This window comes from Drosophila willistoni (assembly GCF_018902025.1).
Source record: "Drosophila willistoni isolate 14030-0811.24 chromosome 2L unlocalized genomic scaffold, UCI_dwil_1.1 Seg168, whole genome shotgun sequence".
Classification (NCBI taxonomy): Eukaryota; Metazoa; Arthropoda; class Insecta; order Diptera; family Drosophilidae; genus Drosophila; species Drosophila willistoni.
In genome coordinates this window covers 1014618-1029928 of record NW_025814047.1, presented here as the reverse complement: position 1 = coordinate 1029928, position 15311 = coordinate 1014618, and the positions used below count along the sequence as shown (strand labels likewise).

The 15311-nt window shown below is 38.8% G+C and overlaps 4 protein-coding genes across 5 annotated transcripts; 3 read left to right on the top strand and 1 right to left on the bottom strand.

Moving 5' to 3' along the window:
• The first annotated feature begins 684 nt into the window (after positions 1-684).
• Positions 685-2629, top strand: LOC6643406 ((Lyso)-N-acylphosphatidylethanolamine lipase). The gene is made up of 2 exons (XM_002066142.4): positions 685-1108; positions 1260-2629. Exons 1-2 carry the CDS (start codon positions 998-1000, stop codon positions 2529-2531), a joined length of 1383 nt encoding a protein of 460 aa, XP_002066178.1. The 5' UTR covers positions 685-997; the 3' UTR covers positions 2532-2629.
• Positions 2630-3150: 521 nt separating this feature from the next.
• Positions 3151-8184, top strand: LOC6643407 (condensin complex subunit 3). The gene is made up of 8 exons (XM_002066143.4): positions 3151-3587; positions 3679-3855; positions 3918-4735; positions 4805-5462; positions 5528-6421; positions 6490-7056; positions 7120-7230; positions 7621-8184. Exons 1-8 carry the CDS (start codon positions 3267-3269, stop codon positions 8080-8082), a joined length of 4008 nt encoding a protein of 1335 aa, XP_002066179.3. The 5' UTR covers positions 3151-3266; the 3' UTR covers positions 8083-8184.
• A 311-nt stretch (positions 8185-8495) lies between these two features.
• Positions 8496-10697, top strand: LOC6643408 (complex I assembly factor ACAD9, mitochondrial). Of its 2 annotated transcripts, none has more exons than XM_047009711.1 (4): positions 8496-8695; positions 8757-9681; positions 9738-10062; positions 10117-10697. In XM_047009711.1, exons 1-4 carry the CDS (start codon positions 8533-8535, stop codon positions 10639-10641), a joined length of 1938 nt encoding a protein of 645 aa, XP_046865667.1. In that variant the 5' UTR covers positions 8496-8532; the 3' UTR covers positions 10642-10697. The 2 variants fall into 2 exon arrangements, with proteins under 2 accessions (XP_046865667.1, XP_002066180.1); XM_002066144.4 differs by having other exon boundaries at positions 8496-8701.
• Positions 10698-12634: 1937 nt separating this feature from the next.
• On the bottom strand, positions 12635-14823 carry LOC111518730 (angiopoietin-related protein 7-like). The gene is made up of 3 exons (XM_023176321.2): positions 14593-14823; positions 12989-14529; positions 12635-12924 (listed from the first exon to the last, which is right to left on the bottom strand). The coding sequence occupies exons 1-3, from the start codon at positions 14689-14691 to the stop codon at positions 12816-12818; spliced, it is 1749 nt and encodes a 582-aa protein (XP_023032089.2). The 5' UTR covers positions 14692-14823; the 3' UTR covers positions 12635-12815.
• Between the last annotated feature and the right edge of the window lie 488 nt (positions 14824-15311).

Here is a 15311-nt window from a genome sequence, read left to right as displayed (position 1 = left end):
TGCTTATAAATTTTGAAAAGTCCTCATAACACTTTGTAACATGGTAACAAGCTCATGGGCTGATGGCTGACATAAGTGAAATAAGCTCATTTAAGTATGCAATAGGCTGGAAGTGTTAAATGTTTGTAAAAAGTTTATAACTTTTTATACGAAAAGACCTACGCCTTGTAATCTAAAAAAATGTGTAAAAGCAATACTTGATTTTAGAATTTTTTTCATCCGCAGAATTTTTCAAAACTTTTTCATATGTTTCAAAAAATGAATTCTTGGTCGCTTGTTTATTTATATTTTCAAAGAAAATTTCCCCGCCTAGATCCGCCGTGTTACGAACCAGTTGCCTACGTTTTGATAAATTTTTGAAAATTATTTGTTAAATAACTACTTATTTTTCATAAATATTCAACTTATTTTTCAGTTTTATATTACACCAAAATCTGACAGCTACCATAGTAGTAAAACACCTGAAATTTGAATTAAAACTATTGGATAAAAAAAATATTTATTTGAAAACATTTAATTATATTTTAGCTTTTTTACATATTAAATATAGCTTAAAAAATGCTAAATATGTGCTCAGTCCTGGCACAGCTGTGCGCGTCAGCTGTTGGTGTGACCCCTTTTTTGTTTTGGCATTTGTTTATTTGGCGATTGTCAGTGGGCTGTACGTGAAATAATTTCACCATTAGAATAATAGATAACATAAACAGCAAGACGGCAGCGGAACGCATAGAAATTAAAAATATTGAAAGTCATCACAACTAAACATAAATTCCAAACAAAAAATTCATAAAAAAGGGTTGGCAGTGTTAGTCATAGCCTAATAGTTTTATATTTAACCAGGAGCAAGAACATTCAAAGAACCAGAATACGCTCACCTCTTCGTTGCTCTCACCATCTCAGTGGTCTCTCATTTTGGTTCGTTGACAAATTTGTTTTTAGTTAAATTTGGTTCGGAAAAACAAAAAAAAAAATAAAAAAAAATTTTACATTGAGAAAAATGAGCAGCACGCTGGCATTGTCCCAGCATAAAGATGAGGCAGCAGCTCCGCTGCCGACGCCGCCAACGCTGTCAGTTTCAGGTGGTTCAGTCACGGGAATGGATCTAGAGGTAACAAATTGCGCAGTTTAGTTTAGCTTTCAGTCCGGGATAAAATCTATTAGTAGGGGGGGCATAGGGGGAATATCCATGTGTTAAATGTCTCAGAATCACCCCCAAAAAAAAAAAGAAATTCTAATTTGTATAAATACTCTTTCCCCAGGATCCTCGAAATAACGGTTTTTGGCTGTGGAAATGGTTGTGTAACTGGACATCCACCTCACCCATCATGCTAAGAAATGTGGAAAAGAAGATTTTGTCCTATCTAAAGTTACCGTATCGCGGTTTCTTTGTGGACATTGGGCCAGCTGTGGGTGAAGCGGACAAAGTATGGACCATTAGCATGAATACGGAGTCGCCGGAAGTTCCACTAGTGCTGCTCCATGGCCTCGGCGCCGGCATTGCGCTGTGGGTAATGAATCTGGACTCTTTTGCCAAGGAACGACCCGTCTATGCAATGGATATATTGGGTTTTGGTCGCAGTTCCCGGCCGTATTTTGCCAAAGAGGCCTTAATCTGCGAAAAACAATTTGTGAAATCTGTGGAAGAGTGGCGCAAAGAAATGAATATCAATGATATGATATTGCTGGGTCATTCCATGGGCGGTTTCATTGCATCCAGCTATGCGTTGAGCTATCCGGAGCGAGTGAAACATCTGATATTGGCTGATCCTTGGGGTTTTCCAGAGAAACCAACGGATTCATCGAATGGAAAACAGATTCCCCTGTGGGTGCGAGCCATAGCCAGGGTATTAACGCCCTTAAATCCATTATGGGCCCTGCGTGCTGCCGGACCATTTGGCCAGTGGGTGGTGCAGAAATCGAGACCAGATATAATGCGTAAATTCCAGAATACCATCGAGGATGATATCAACCTGCTACCACAATATATCCATCAGTGTAATGCTCAGTCACCGAGCGGAGAGTCTGCATTCCACTCCATGATGCAATCATTTGGATGGGCCAAAAATCCCATGATTCATCGCATCAAAGATGTACGCGCCGATATACCAATTACCTTTATCTATGGCTCCCGTTCCTGGATAGACTCCTCGTCGGGTGACGTAATCAAATCCCAAAGAGGCAGTCACATGGTTGACTTAAAAATCGTTACCGGCGCCGGCCATCATGTCTACGCGGATAAACCAGATGTCTTCAATCGCTATGTAAATGAGACATGTAATTTGTACAAGGGGAAGGAAATTAAATCGAGTCCTGCAACGATACCGTTAGTCCTGCCCCAGCGTTTGATACGTGAGGCCACCGAATCTGATGAGGATGAGGTGGATCGGGAACCAAATCCAAGTACAGCTGCCGAAGGCATCGAAATAGCAACCACCACCACCGACACCAGCAGTACCAGCAGCAGGAGAGGATCAGCAGCTACAACCCAGGCTGAAGCAGCTGATCTGGATGCCAATGTCAAGCCGAAATGAGGAAGTCCGATTAGTAGTGTCTTTGAACTAGTATTAAATGGTTTTCTTATCTGTAATAGAATTATAATAATAATAAAAAAAAAAAAACAACAAAAAGTTGTACGCAAACAGAAGCATAACAAATGAAATCAAAACAAAAACAACAAATCGAATCGAAGTTTGCGTGTGGGGTACAAAGTCTAGTCTCTAACCCACATCCCCAGCACATGTCGTCACCCCTATCTGATGACCATTCATGCTAGTCATAGTCACTCTACATTAAGTAGGTATATATTTTTATGATTAGCAGGCTAAATTCAAATTTACCGCCAATTGGCATGAGTACTCTGCTCGCTGGCGTCATGTGGCATTATTAAATATTTAATGAATGTAATGTCTGAAATAATAAAAGCTAAACCAATAAAAATGTTTAAATATACTATAAAAAATAAATTAACACCTCAGTTAGGTTAAATGAGATGGATTGCAAAATATTTTTAAGAAAAAGATATGAAAAAGGTTAACAGAGGGTTAACAGCGGCGTTTGTCTTTTCAAATTTAACAGTCATTACGAGTACTCAATGGTATCGAAGCATCGATAGATGCGGTAGTGTTATCGCGCCTTTTACCCACCTCTAATGCCACTAAGAAAGCGACGCTACATTTTAAAAATTTCCAACTAAACAAATTTATGTGCTATTTGTAGTTATAAGCAATTAAAAAATAAGAATTTAAAGTGAACTGAAACTAAGTAAAATGGTCAAAAAGACGCGAGCGAGAGCGCCAAAGGCCAAGGTGGCCACAGAGGAGACTGAGGGGTCGCCAGAGGCAGCAGAGAAAGCGACCTCATCAACAGCAGCAGCAGCAGCGGCCACCAACAAAAACAAAAGCAAAGCCAAGGCGACGAAGGGTTCATCAGGAACGGGAACAAAAGATGGTGCCAAACAAGGGGGCAAAGAGAATAAAGGTCAATCATCTAGACGCGATGATCCGATGTATAAAATACTGGAGCGTGCCCAACAAACCGAGACCTACCACAATCGTTATCTCAAGGAATTGAAGCAACTGTACCAAGCAGTAAGTATGCTCGCCCTGCCATAGCGTCGTGGGGAGGGTGAAGGGCAGTTTCGTGTAGCCTGAATTTCAAAAATTTATCATAATTCTTTAGATGGAGCACAACACATTCGTTTGTAAATTTATTGAAGCCATCAAGTCCATATTGGAGGCGGATGACACCAATGAACATGGCACCATAGCCATGTCCTTTTGTGCTAAATTTGTGGCAAATTTCGAATCAGAGCATACACATCCTATACTAGCAGATACATTACATTGGTGTTTACATGTAAGTATATATATATATATATATTAATCCTTTGGATCTCGATCTCATAACTATTTCTCTAGACCATATCGGGATTGCCCCATGTGAGATATCGGATTTGCCTGTTTGTCAATGTCATACTGAAGCAATTGGGTCCTCAGGCTGCATTGGACGATTCACAATGTGATGAGATTTTAGTTTATATGCTGGATCGGGTCAAGGATGTGGCTGCCAGTGTACGAAAACAGGCTGTGCTGGCCATGCAACGTCTCCAGATGCCCGACAAGCCCAATGATCCTGTATTGTGTGCCTATCAATTTCACTTGAGTGCCGATCCCTCGCCCATGGTGCGTCAATGCATTGTTACCTGCATGGGTAGAAATTATTTGACAATACCCCACATCCTGCAACGTCTGAGCGATGTCGATGACAAGGTGCGTCGTCATACCTATGTAAATCTGTGCAATTATCCAGTGCGTTCGTATAAAGTGGTCCAGCGACTGCAAATTCTGGAACATGGCCTAAACGATAGCTCCGAGAATATAAGAAAAACTGTTGCCAAATGCATGCTCAAGGCTTGGATGGAATCGTATCAACAGAATTTCATTGCCCTAACTGCGGCACTGAAATTGTATTCCGATGAGGAATCACTTTGCCGTTTTCGGAATGTCTCCAAGCAGATGCTGCAGGAGATTTTTAAGCAAAATGACACAGAGATGCTATTGAAGCAATTGCCCCTAAGTGAGGATTGTGAACTGCATCGTTGTGTACCGCATGAATCGTTGACTGTGGAATCGCTTCTATATTGGGAATGTTTGAGTGAATATTTACAGAAAACCAATGACGATGCAGCCGATCAATGTTTGCCCGAGCTGACAGTTTTTTGTGCCTATGTTGAGAAGTAAGTGCCAAGTGTCCAAAAACCAATTCAATCCATTTACCAATGAATCTCTTTCTCTCTCTTCTGTAGATTCTGTCAATTCCAAAAACCCGATATGGATAAATTTGCTCAATTGGAATTTCAGAGTATGTTGTTGTCCCTTGTCAACATGTTGCAAGCCTACGATTTGGGTGATGAAATTGGCCGAGTACATATGGGGGAATTGATTACTTTGCTGCTGAAGGATTATCTATTGGATCGCCAGATTATAGAGATTCTGGTGCGATGCATGGAGCAGTTAATTACAGATCTCAATGCTCGCATGCAATACTTTTTGGACATTATCTATGAAATGTGTGAACTGAATGCAAAACATAATGAATTGGTACACGATCGAAGTTTAATCAATAAGTTGCTGGCCGACTTGGATGATCCCGCTCTGGAGACAAAAATCTCCAGTCTAAAGGTCAGAATATTGGATCTGGAGGAGCAAGAGGAGAACTATTGGCGGCAAAAGGAATATATTCGAGTGCAAGCTGCCAATGATGAAAAGAATGCAGTGACCGAAGAATATACCGAATTAATACGTCCATTGCTCGAGAAGCATGGCAATGATTTGGGTATTATGCCGCAACGTCCTAAACTATCGAAACAGGAACGTGTACTCAAAGGTTTATATATAACCTTCTATATGGTTGCTTCACAGCATGTTCAAAAACTAACGCCCAGCATCTGTAAGCTATATAAGGTACTGTGGAAAAAAGAGAAATTAAATTGCAAATATGATTTAAAATGATTTTCATCAACTTGCAGGACTTTATTTGCCGACATTTGGCCTCCACCGAGGAGGATATCTTTGAGGTGGCCATTAAATGTGGCTCCACATTCAGTATACTGTATGAACCTTATGCCAAGGAAGTATTCGAATTGCTTGTCGATCAATTCTGTAAAAATAATAATGTTCGCCTATGCGAAACATCGGCCCTTTGCATACTCGAGTTGATCGATCATCATGGATTGAACTATTTCATAGATCTCAAACCAGCTGGCAGTAGTGAGGCCAGCGATGTTAGTCTATCCAAAGCGAAACGTCGTCGTCTATATACCATGGTGGAGCCCTACGATTTGGAGGACGAACGCAGTCAATCGCAGATCCAAGAGCAAAATTCTGATATTATTGGCATGATGGCACATTTTATGGAACGTGTGGAGGATAAGGGCATTGGTCTTGTATTGGTGCGTGGCCTGTGTCGTCTTGTGTTACGTGGACATTTGGATGATCGTCCCGATGTTATTGAGAAATTGGTTAAACGTTTCTTTAATCCCAATACGGAGCCGATTATAAATCAGGCACTTGGCATGTTTCTAGAACAAATGGTTGAACAGAAATTGGCCCATTTGCTGGAACCTTGCCTTTTGCCCTGCGTTTGGACCATGATGGACAGTGATCTGCCCTTGCAGGAGGGTCAGCCATCGCATGTTGTTAAATTCTTTATTGGCCTAACCACCCAAGAGCGCAGCACACCGCAAAATCATTTGCATAATAAAATTGCAATAAGTTTCCTCGAGTATATACACAATTACTATACAGATCGTAAGGATATGTGTCGTCTATTGGCCAAGGAGTTGATTAATTTGCAATTGAATGTACAACAGAGTCAACAACTGAAGACCAAAATGCTGGAAATGTCTGATGAGTTGATCAAGGTGAGAAAGAGGAAAAGATTAATTAATTGATTCGGTTTAACATTTTTCTTTTTTGTGTCTTCAAAAAGAGCCAATTGGAACCGCGCATGATACAGAATATTATCAACTTTAAGGATATGGTCAATGGTCGGTTTAATCCACCACCTGCCGCATCTCAGCAAGAAGGTCAAGAAAGTGGAGGCGAGGAACAGGATGAGGATTGTGAAACGGCCACTGTAATCACTGTTAGCACGGAACAAGCGGCAGAAACTCCGCTCGAGACAATTAGTGAAAGAGATGAAGTGGTGATTGCTCCTCCACTAGAGGAGGAGGAGGAGGAGGAAACTGCACCAACTCTACCAGAACCACAAACTTCAGCTTCCATAATTGGTGTGCCATCCCTGCGTCGTTCCATGCTTAATATTGTCAGTCAAGTAGATGATGATTTGGAGGCGGAAACGGCAGCGGAAACGGCAGCGGAACCAGCATATAAAATAAGCAAAAAGAATTTAAATCGCCCTCAGACTAAAAAGCGTCTCGAACAAGCCATGGCCAGGGCATCCAAGACACCAGAAAAGCAAATAGTCGAAGACAACTCCGAGCAGACAATAATAGAAGCCTCCTTCGCATCCTCACGAAGTAATATTAGGACACCGGTAAGGAATTGCTATTCACTTATTTGGATTAAAATTTCTCTAGTAATACAAATTGTTTTGCAGGCGCCGTTGTTGGATTCACCAGCTGTTATTCCAGCCACACCCTCACCCATTGCATCCGAATCAGGACCAGATGTCAGTCGACGATTGCGCTCATTGCGCAGCGGAGCCAAAGTGAGTACCCGACGAATGCGCATGCAGCTCTAGGCCTCAGCACATCCAACTCAACTCCAATCCACTCCACTCACAGGCTCCTCTCACTCTAAACTTACTTTCCACTCTAGTTATTAGTGTAAATTCTTGAAACGAGAATTGTTTTATACCTAAACTTAAGTCAAACACCGACAACACACACACACAAAAAAAAAAAAAAATCACATAATGTTGCAATTCAATTCGACGAAAAAAATCCAAAGCCAAAACAAACACAGCAGTTGTTTCCTTTCACCAGTTAGTTAGATCCTTACCCCGTAACCCCCTTTACCTTAGTTTACTTTAAATTTCGTTAACGTTTGAGTTACTTAATTTTTTTTTTTTTTTGTTTGCTTTTTCTCTAAAATTTAGACAAGGGTTCTTCACATGGATCGTCCGACGCCCGTGCGTAATGGTCGTAAACGAATACTGAGACGTTCACCTCCAGCTAAGAGTTCATCCGTCGTGAATCATTCGGTTTCGCCCATGCCCAAGCAAATACGACGAGATGTTAATACACCGACGATTAGAAAGAGTCAGGAGCCCATCACGATGGCAGCTAGTACAAATAGTCCCACAGGCAGCAGCTCCTCAGCAAAAGAGAATACGAATCCTCCTCCGGCACAGCGGACAATAAGAATGCCCCTGCCGCAATCGCAACCCCGGCCAACAACAAGGAGTACGGCCATCAGTCTAACGCCTGGGGTAACCACAAGAAATTCAGCTCGAACGCAATCGAATCGAAAGCGTTTGTCCTTGGATATGAATATGAGCAGTGGCCATCTGAGGGTATCCACACCCAAAAGATTACAACAGGACAAACGGAAAAACTAACTAATTATACCCCATAAATTACATAGATATAGATTATATAGCTTTGTTGTTCATCTCTGTAAAAATTGTGTTAAATTTTAGAAATATATATGTAAAATCCAATTACCTAGACTTTAGACCTTCTATTCGGGCTAAAATCTGCTGATTTATTTATTATAGAAAGCGAAAAAAAAAAAAATAATAATAATGTGATCGCCATTTTATTTTTATAATGCCCGCCCAATGTCGTCTGGTCGGCTGCGACATTATTTGGAAATTTTAAAAGCCATAAACCATAAAATTAATTTTCGAATTAATATCTAATTGTACAATAAAAATTCATAAGAATATTTTTAAAATGAAAATGTAGCGGGTTTTTTATTGCACTGCAGCGCCACCAATTTGAAATATGGTTACACTAATTTAGCTTTGTTGTTGTTTTGTTACCCAAGAGATTTTTTGCGGCCCAAGATGCGTTCCAGCTTACTTCGTTTATTGAATCATCAAAGGATTCGCCATCCTTTACTGGCACGTGGCAAGAGCACCAAGGTAACCACCCACTCCACTGCATCAGCTGCGTCATCGGCCAATAGTCAGCGGGAGCATGCGACACCAGCGGCAACCGGCGACAAGGGTAATGGTAATGTGACAGAAACTCAGCAGGAAATGAATTAAAATGATTTCCATTTACACAGGTGACGTCCAAGTGGATGAGCAACAACAGCATAAATTGCCAACCCGTGAGCCACTTGTGAAGAACTTCTTCATCGGATCAGTGGACAAAGAGCTTTTGGCATATCCGGAGGTTATATTTCGCGAAGAGATGACAAACTTGCAGAATGCACTTTTACCACTGAAAAACTATTTCGAGGAGTCCAAGGATCACCAGCAGGGTCAGAACTTTAAGCAATTGGGTCTCTATGGTTTGAATGTACCCACCGAATACGATGGAGGACGAGGTTACGGATGGAGTGCCAGCTTAATGGCCAGTGAACCGGACTCAGAGCAAACCAATTTGGCTTTGGAATTGCAAACGCATCGCGTGGTTGTAGATTTGCTAAGAGATGTTGGTTCAACGCAACAGCAGGAACGTTATTTGAGTGCTCTGGCCCAGGGTGATTTGATAGGCACCGAGGCCATTTATGAATATAATCCGCCCGAGGATGATTATTTCAATACTCAGGCGAAATTTGTATCCGAAACGAATCGTTGGACACTGCAGGGAGAGAAGGCATTTGTGATCTGTCCAGCTGGAGCCCCAGGACAACGACAACTTTTCGTGGTCTTGGCTCAGACCCAACAGCCGAATGTTCCTGGTCTGATGGGTCGCGGTTCTACCATATTTCTGGTAGAATCTGATCATCCTGGTGTACGCCTGGGCAAGGCACATGAAACCTTTGGCTATCGTGATGCTGAGATGCGTTCGGTGCACTTTGACAATGTCCAGTTGAGCGATGACCAAATCATTGGCCTACCCAACGAGGGCAATCGCTACTCCGAGCATCTAGTTCGTGCCTCCCGTTTGCGCGGCAGTCAACTGGGCATATCTTTGGCAAAACGTCTTCTCCAACAGATGACCCAATACAGTTTGGATACAACACAATGCGGGACTAAAATTAAGTAAGTAGCCATACAATTCTATGCTTCATTTTTATTGATTTGAGAGTTATGTATAGGGATTTGGAATTAACACGAGCGCATTTATCACGAGCCATGTGCTCAGTGTACGCCATGGATAGCATGCTCTATCTCACTGCTGGCCTCTTGGATGAGTTTCAAGGTCAGGATGTAACCTTGGAGAGTGCCATAACAAAATATTACACCATCAAGCAGCTTTATACAATTGCCACACAAAATCTAAGCATAATTGGACCCAAAAGTCTGCATAAAGATCAAACGGCCGAGCTGGAATTCCGTAATGCAGCTCAATTGTATACTCTGGGCGAATCCATGGATACATTGGGCATGTTTATAGCCCTCTCAGGTTTACAGCACGCTGGAGTAAGTTACCATCCATGGAAAATGTTACTTAGTTAATTGAATCTCTCTTTATAGCAAGCTCTGAACGCGGGCGTTATAAAATCCCGTAATCCCCTCTTTCATCCTGGTCACATTTTTGGCAAATTCTTTGATTCAGCCAGTATTGAGAATCCAAAAACTAAAATGCAATTATCCGATCATGTTCATCCCACATTGGATCCGGCTGCCCAGTGCATTGAGCATTCCATTGCCCGCCTCCATATGGCTGTGGATCTGATGCTAACCCGTCACGGCAACTCAGTGGTCGAACGTCAGAATGAAATGCAACGTCTGGCCGAAATTGCCACCCTCATCTATGCCATGTGGGCATGTGTGGCACGCTCCTCTCGCTCCTATTGCATTGGCCTGCCGCTGGCGGATCATGAACTTCTCACCGCCTCCGCCATATGCACGGAGGGCAAGGAACGCGTCAAGACCCTGTGCACCGAGATTTTCGAAGGAAATTTCGTCAATAATGATAACAATCTTTTGCGCCTATCCAATCAGGTGGCCAAAAGCAAAGGATACTTTGCAGTGCATCCATTAACATTTAATTTTTAAATTAATTTTAATTGTTGTTGAAATTGTAATAGAAAAACAAATATATATTTAAATAACATATGTTTTCAATTATTGAGAACTATTCAAGTTCTCATTCATTTCTTTTAATTCATTTTTTCTAATCCCAAATGTTGGACAAACGAGAATTGAAATATTTATTAATTTATTAGCTGTTCTTCAGTTTTTTATGATCGAACGATTATAATATATACATATACAGACGAGTCTTGAATCCTCAGACGAATCCTCAATATTTCGTAAGACACTGCTGGTCCCTTGCTAAAACTTCGTCCCTTGGAAAACCCGGTAAATCGAAAACATCTGTAAATTGTAAAAAAATCTTTTACCTTGCCATTTTAAATTATCGAGACTCGAAAATCTTCCATTTGAGACATATGTCCGACTTGGTAATTGATCCGATTTGTATTCCAAAAGTAATGTCTTCCTTTTGCATAGGAGACGAGTAATATACGGGATCAATAAGGTAAGTCAATCGCTCTGAAAACAATTATTTTTTTTGTACTTACCCAATTCCCACTTGAATATAAAAAAAAAAATGACAAAGACACTTTGACGATTTAATTTTTATAATTTCAATTCATGACACAAAATAAGAATATGATTTTATTTTAAATACCATGAAAAGATTCTTAGGCTGATAGCTGAAGCAATCCAAGAAAAAGAGAACAAAAGAAGCCATAAAACATAATTTCATTCTATTTGTATTGTCGTCTGGTTAGGCTTAGAAGAGGAAAGGTAAGGAGTAAATTATAAAATTGTAATTTCAGCACTATACTTTTAATGGAATATAGAGTTTGCATGTTGATCCAGATGGAATGGCAGATGGGCAGACACACTAACGTTATAAACTCACCTCGTCATGCTCTTTCTTTCTTTTCTTTCGACACAACAATTTTGTAATATGCCAAAGGATCACAGAATGTAGGAACTTGTAAGGGTATACAAACCTGCGCATGATCGAATAATCGTGAGCCATGTTCTCTGGTTTACTCCTTGGTTAGGATATATTTTTATACTGTAAGAGAAATTGAATAGAACGCATTTTATATTATTTAGATAAGAAAAAGATGTCGCAATTTTTTTAGAGTGATTTTTTTTTTATTTATACATCATTACAGTAAATTGCAGAAAATTAGATTATGTTTACATTTGAAGTACAGTAAACATTCTTTTAGGCAGTCAGTCAGTGTTGAGACAAAACAGAAAACGGAAACTGTCCACTCAAGATTGGATCCGTCCAGAAGTTATGTTTGAAAATTACTTGTTTTGTTGCTGAATTATCAACATTTTGATCGGATAAGCATCTGGACAGATTTGAGAGAAATACACCACCTCCAGCTCATACTTGAACAATCATCGACTTCTCTATTGAAGTATTTTGCGTTGAGTTGGCTAATTAAGATAAACAAATTATTTGACAATTGTTCATTCTTGTATAATTAAATTGGTTACTTACGCATAGCTGCAAGATTTATGCCACCAGGCTCCACGCCTTTGAGCACAATTACCAGTTTCCCATTGATCACTATCTTGATCAAAACTGGAAAATGATGCATTTAAATTGTACTCCATAGCATTATAAGCTGTTCCTCTAAACTTTCCCAACGACTCCAACTTATATTTCGTACTTTCGTTGCCAATTTTAAAATTATCATAACTAGCAAATAGGAAAGTTCCATTATGGTATTTCAATTGCACATAAAGTTCATAGGTTTGGGAATCGGTAATACGATACAAATTCTCAAGCCCAATGAAAAATTCTCTATCCCTTTCTCCGAACCCATTAGATATAATATTCGTATACCAGGTTCTTTGGATCACTCCCTTGGTTAGGACATATTTGTATACTGTAAGAGAAATTGAATAGATATTATCTAGATAATATAAAATTTTTTATATTTATATACCATTATGGTAATTTTATTGCAGAAAATTAGATTATGATTACATTTGAACTACAGTCAACATTCTTTTAAAAAGACATCGAATGTCATCTAACAATAAGACAAAACAGAAAAGGGAAATTGTCTACTCAAGATTGTGTTTGAAGATTATGTTGGAAAATTACTTGTTTTGTTGCTGAAATATACGTTTTTTTTTTTGATGGCATAGTTTTACACGTTTTTCTGTTGATTTTGAAATGAAGTCCAACTTTATTTTGGTCGGATAAGCATCTGGACAGATTTGAGAGAAATCGACATCCACCAGCTCATACTTGAATAATCATCGACTTCTCTATTGAAGTATTTTCCGTTGAGGTGGCTAATTAAGATAAACAACATATTTGACAATTGTTAATTCGTGTATAATTAAATTGGTTACTTACGCATCGCTGCAATATCGATGCCACCAGGCTCCACACCATTGCGCACAATTACCACCCCATTGATCATTATCTTGATCGAAACTGGAAAATGCTTGATTTAAATTGACCTTCATAACATCTATAGCTGTTCCTTTAAACCCTCCCAACGACTCCAACTTATATTTTGTAGTTTCGTTGCCAATTGTAAAATTATCATAACTAGCAAATCGGAAAGTTCCATCGTGATATCCCAATTGCACATAAAGTTCATATGTTTGGGAATTGGTAATAAGATGCAAATTATCAAGACCAATAAAAAATTCTCCCTCCTTATTTCCGAACCCATTACGATACTCAGTCCAAGTTCGATTAAAGTCTACGCTGCCATCAAATCGTTTATGAATAACTAACCATCCACCACCTTCTATATCTCCTTCGCAGAGAGCAGAAATTGGATCAAGTCCGGCAATTTCAATTTTATGAATTCCCGAAGAGAGGCCTTTGCAACTGGTTTTTGGTAGTTTTTCCCGACACTCGATTAGGTTTTGTGCAGTTTGGTTTAGTTGTCTTTCAAGTAAATGATTCGAATCAGTCAACTGAGTTTCAGATTCTTCTAACGATTTCTTTAAGGATGAAATTTTAGAATTTAATTCTCCAATTTTGTTGCTAGAAATATTTTCCCTAGTCTGATATTCTTTAGATTCCTTCGTTTTCGACTCGAGGTCTTTAATTGCTTTGTGTAAATCTGAGTTTTGGGTTGCTAATTTCTCTTTTAGATTCTCTATTTCTCTTTTTCTGTTTCGTTGTTCTGCTAAGCTTCCTTCCTTATCTTTTGCTGCTTGAAGTTGAACATTTTCTAAATTCTCTTTCAATTGTTCTACTTTTCTCGTAAAATTGTCTATCTCAGTTTGAAATTTGGCTTTCTCTTCCATTTCTTTCTGAATATTTTTCTGTAAGGATGAAATTTTAGAATTTAACTCTCCAATTTTGTTGTTGGAATTCTTTTCCTTAGTCTGATATTCTTCAAATTCCTTGTTTTTCGACTCGAGATCTTTAACTGCTTTTTCTAAATCTGATTTTTGGGAAGCTAATTTCTCTTTTAGATTCTCTATTTCTCTATTTCTAGCCCCATCTATTTCCGTGTTCTTGTCTCTTAAGATTTGTTCAATTTTATTTCTTAAATATTTTTGTTCAGCTAAGCTTTCTTCCTTATCTTTTGCTGCTTGACGTTGAACATTTTCTAAATTCTCTTTCAATTGTTCTAGTTTTCTATTAAAATTGTCTATCTCAGTTTGAGATTTGGCCTTCTCTTCCACCTCTTTCTGCCGGACTGAGTTTGTAATAAAATCGTTAATATTAGCTATCTGTATATTCTGTTGATCAATTTTACTTTGCAATTTCTCAACTGCATTGCTCAGCTGATTATTTTCCCTCCCTGAATGATTCTCCTCGAGTATTTTGATTTTTTCTTTCAACTCAATTATATAAGCTAGACCGAGTTTCATAGACCTATAGCAATAAAGAGCACATAAATCTTTGTCGTCACTGGAGAATCCACACTCCTATGTAAACAGATTTATCAATTAGATTGAACTTCACTTTGTAATATTCACTTGGCCACTTACCCTATTATTGTCATTTGGGAGAAGAGATTCTGAGATTACATGCTGGAAACCAAGAACAAGGATGAGGCCAACAAGTGGGAAGACACTTTTCCATCTCATTTTGAAGAGTAATCCAGAATATATGAAAATTTCTTGATGTTTAATTTATTTTACACTTGCGACTAAGATAATGTCTCTGAGAGCAATGATTTAATTTTGAAATATTCATTGAATTATATATTTTTCGGACTGTCTTGTCGTTTGTCGCGATAAGAATTTATTCTGTTCTTAGTCCAAAATCTATTTCTATTAAATTATGTGTTTGAATTTTGACATTGACCAAAACGATAAGGTTGTGTACGAAAATATTAAAACATTTCATTCTTATCTCTTATATATATAGGTACATATATGGGCATTTCCGAAATCACTCACACAACTTTCGGAAGCAAAATAAAATTTAATATGTGAAATAAATAAAAAACAAATAACATTTTTTGCAATACATCAATAATAATTTTTTGAAGTATTTTTCTTCTGTTTTCGGACATCAGATATTTTTTTAGAACTTTTTGAATTGGTTATCTCGAATTTTAGGCCGACTTTGATAATAAGACTTTATATTGTTTTTCTCTCTTCAACCGATTGCTCCTTTGTAAGTTATGTAACCTATTGGACCGATTGCGTCGAATTCAAGATACAATGTTTTTAATCCGGACATATAAACGTACGTTGATCAG

Bases quoted from the DNA above. Each gene is read 5' to 3' on its own strand.
- LOC6643406 (XM_002066142.4), top strand. From the start codon at position 998: ATGAGCAGCACGCTGGCATTGTCCCAGCATAAAGATGAGGCAGCAGCT. The intron at 1,109-1,259 runs GTAACAAATTGC...CTCTTTCCCCAG, and splicing joins TCACGGGAATGGATCTAGAG to GATCCTCGAAATAACGGTTT.
- LOC6643407 (XM_002066143.4), top strand. From the start codon at position 3,267: ATGGTCAAAAAGACGCGAGCGAGAGCGCCAAAGGCCAAGGTGGCCACA. The intron at 3,588-3,678 runs GTAAGTATGCTC...ATAATTCTTTAG, and splicing joins TGAAGCAACTGTACCAAGCA to ATGGAGCACAACACATTCGT. The intron at 4,736-4,804 runs GTAAGTGCCAAG...TCTCTTCTGTAG, and splicing joins TTTTGTGCCTATGTTGAGAA to ATTCTGTCAATTCCAAAAAC.
- LOC6643408 (XM_002066144.4), top strand. From the start codon at position 8,533: ATGCGTTCCAGCTTACTTCGTTTATTGAATCATCAAAGGATTCGCCAT. The intron at 9,682-9,737 runs GTAAGTAGCCAT...AGTTATGTATAG, and splicing joins CAATGCGGGACTAAAATTAA to GGATTTGGAATTAACACGAG. The intron at 10,063-10,116 runs GTAAGTTACCAT...CTCTCTTTATAG, and splicing joins CAGGTTTACAGCACGCTGGA to CAAGCTCTGAACGCGGGCGT.
- LOC111518730 (XM_023176321.2), bottom strand. From the start codon at position 14,691: ATGAGATGGAAAAGTGTCTTCCCACTTGTTGGCCTCATCCTTGTTCTT. The intron at 14,530-14,592 runs GTAAGTGGCCAA...CTGTTTACATAG, and splicing joins TCCCAAATGACAATAATAGG to GAGTGTGGATTCTCCAGTGA. The intron at 12,925-12,988 runs GTAAGTAACCAA...TATCTTAATTAG, and splicing joins CATCGATATTGCAGCGATGC to CCACCTCAACGGAAAATACT.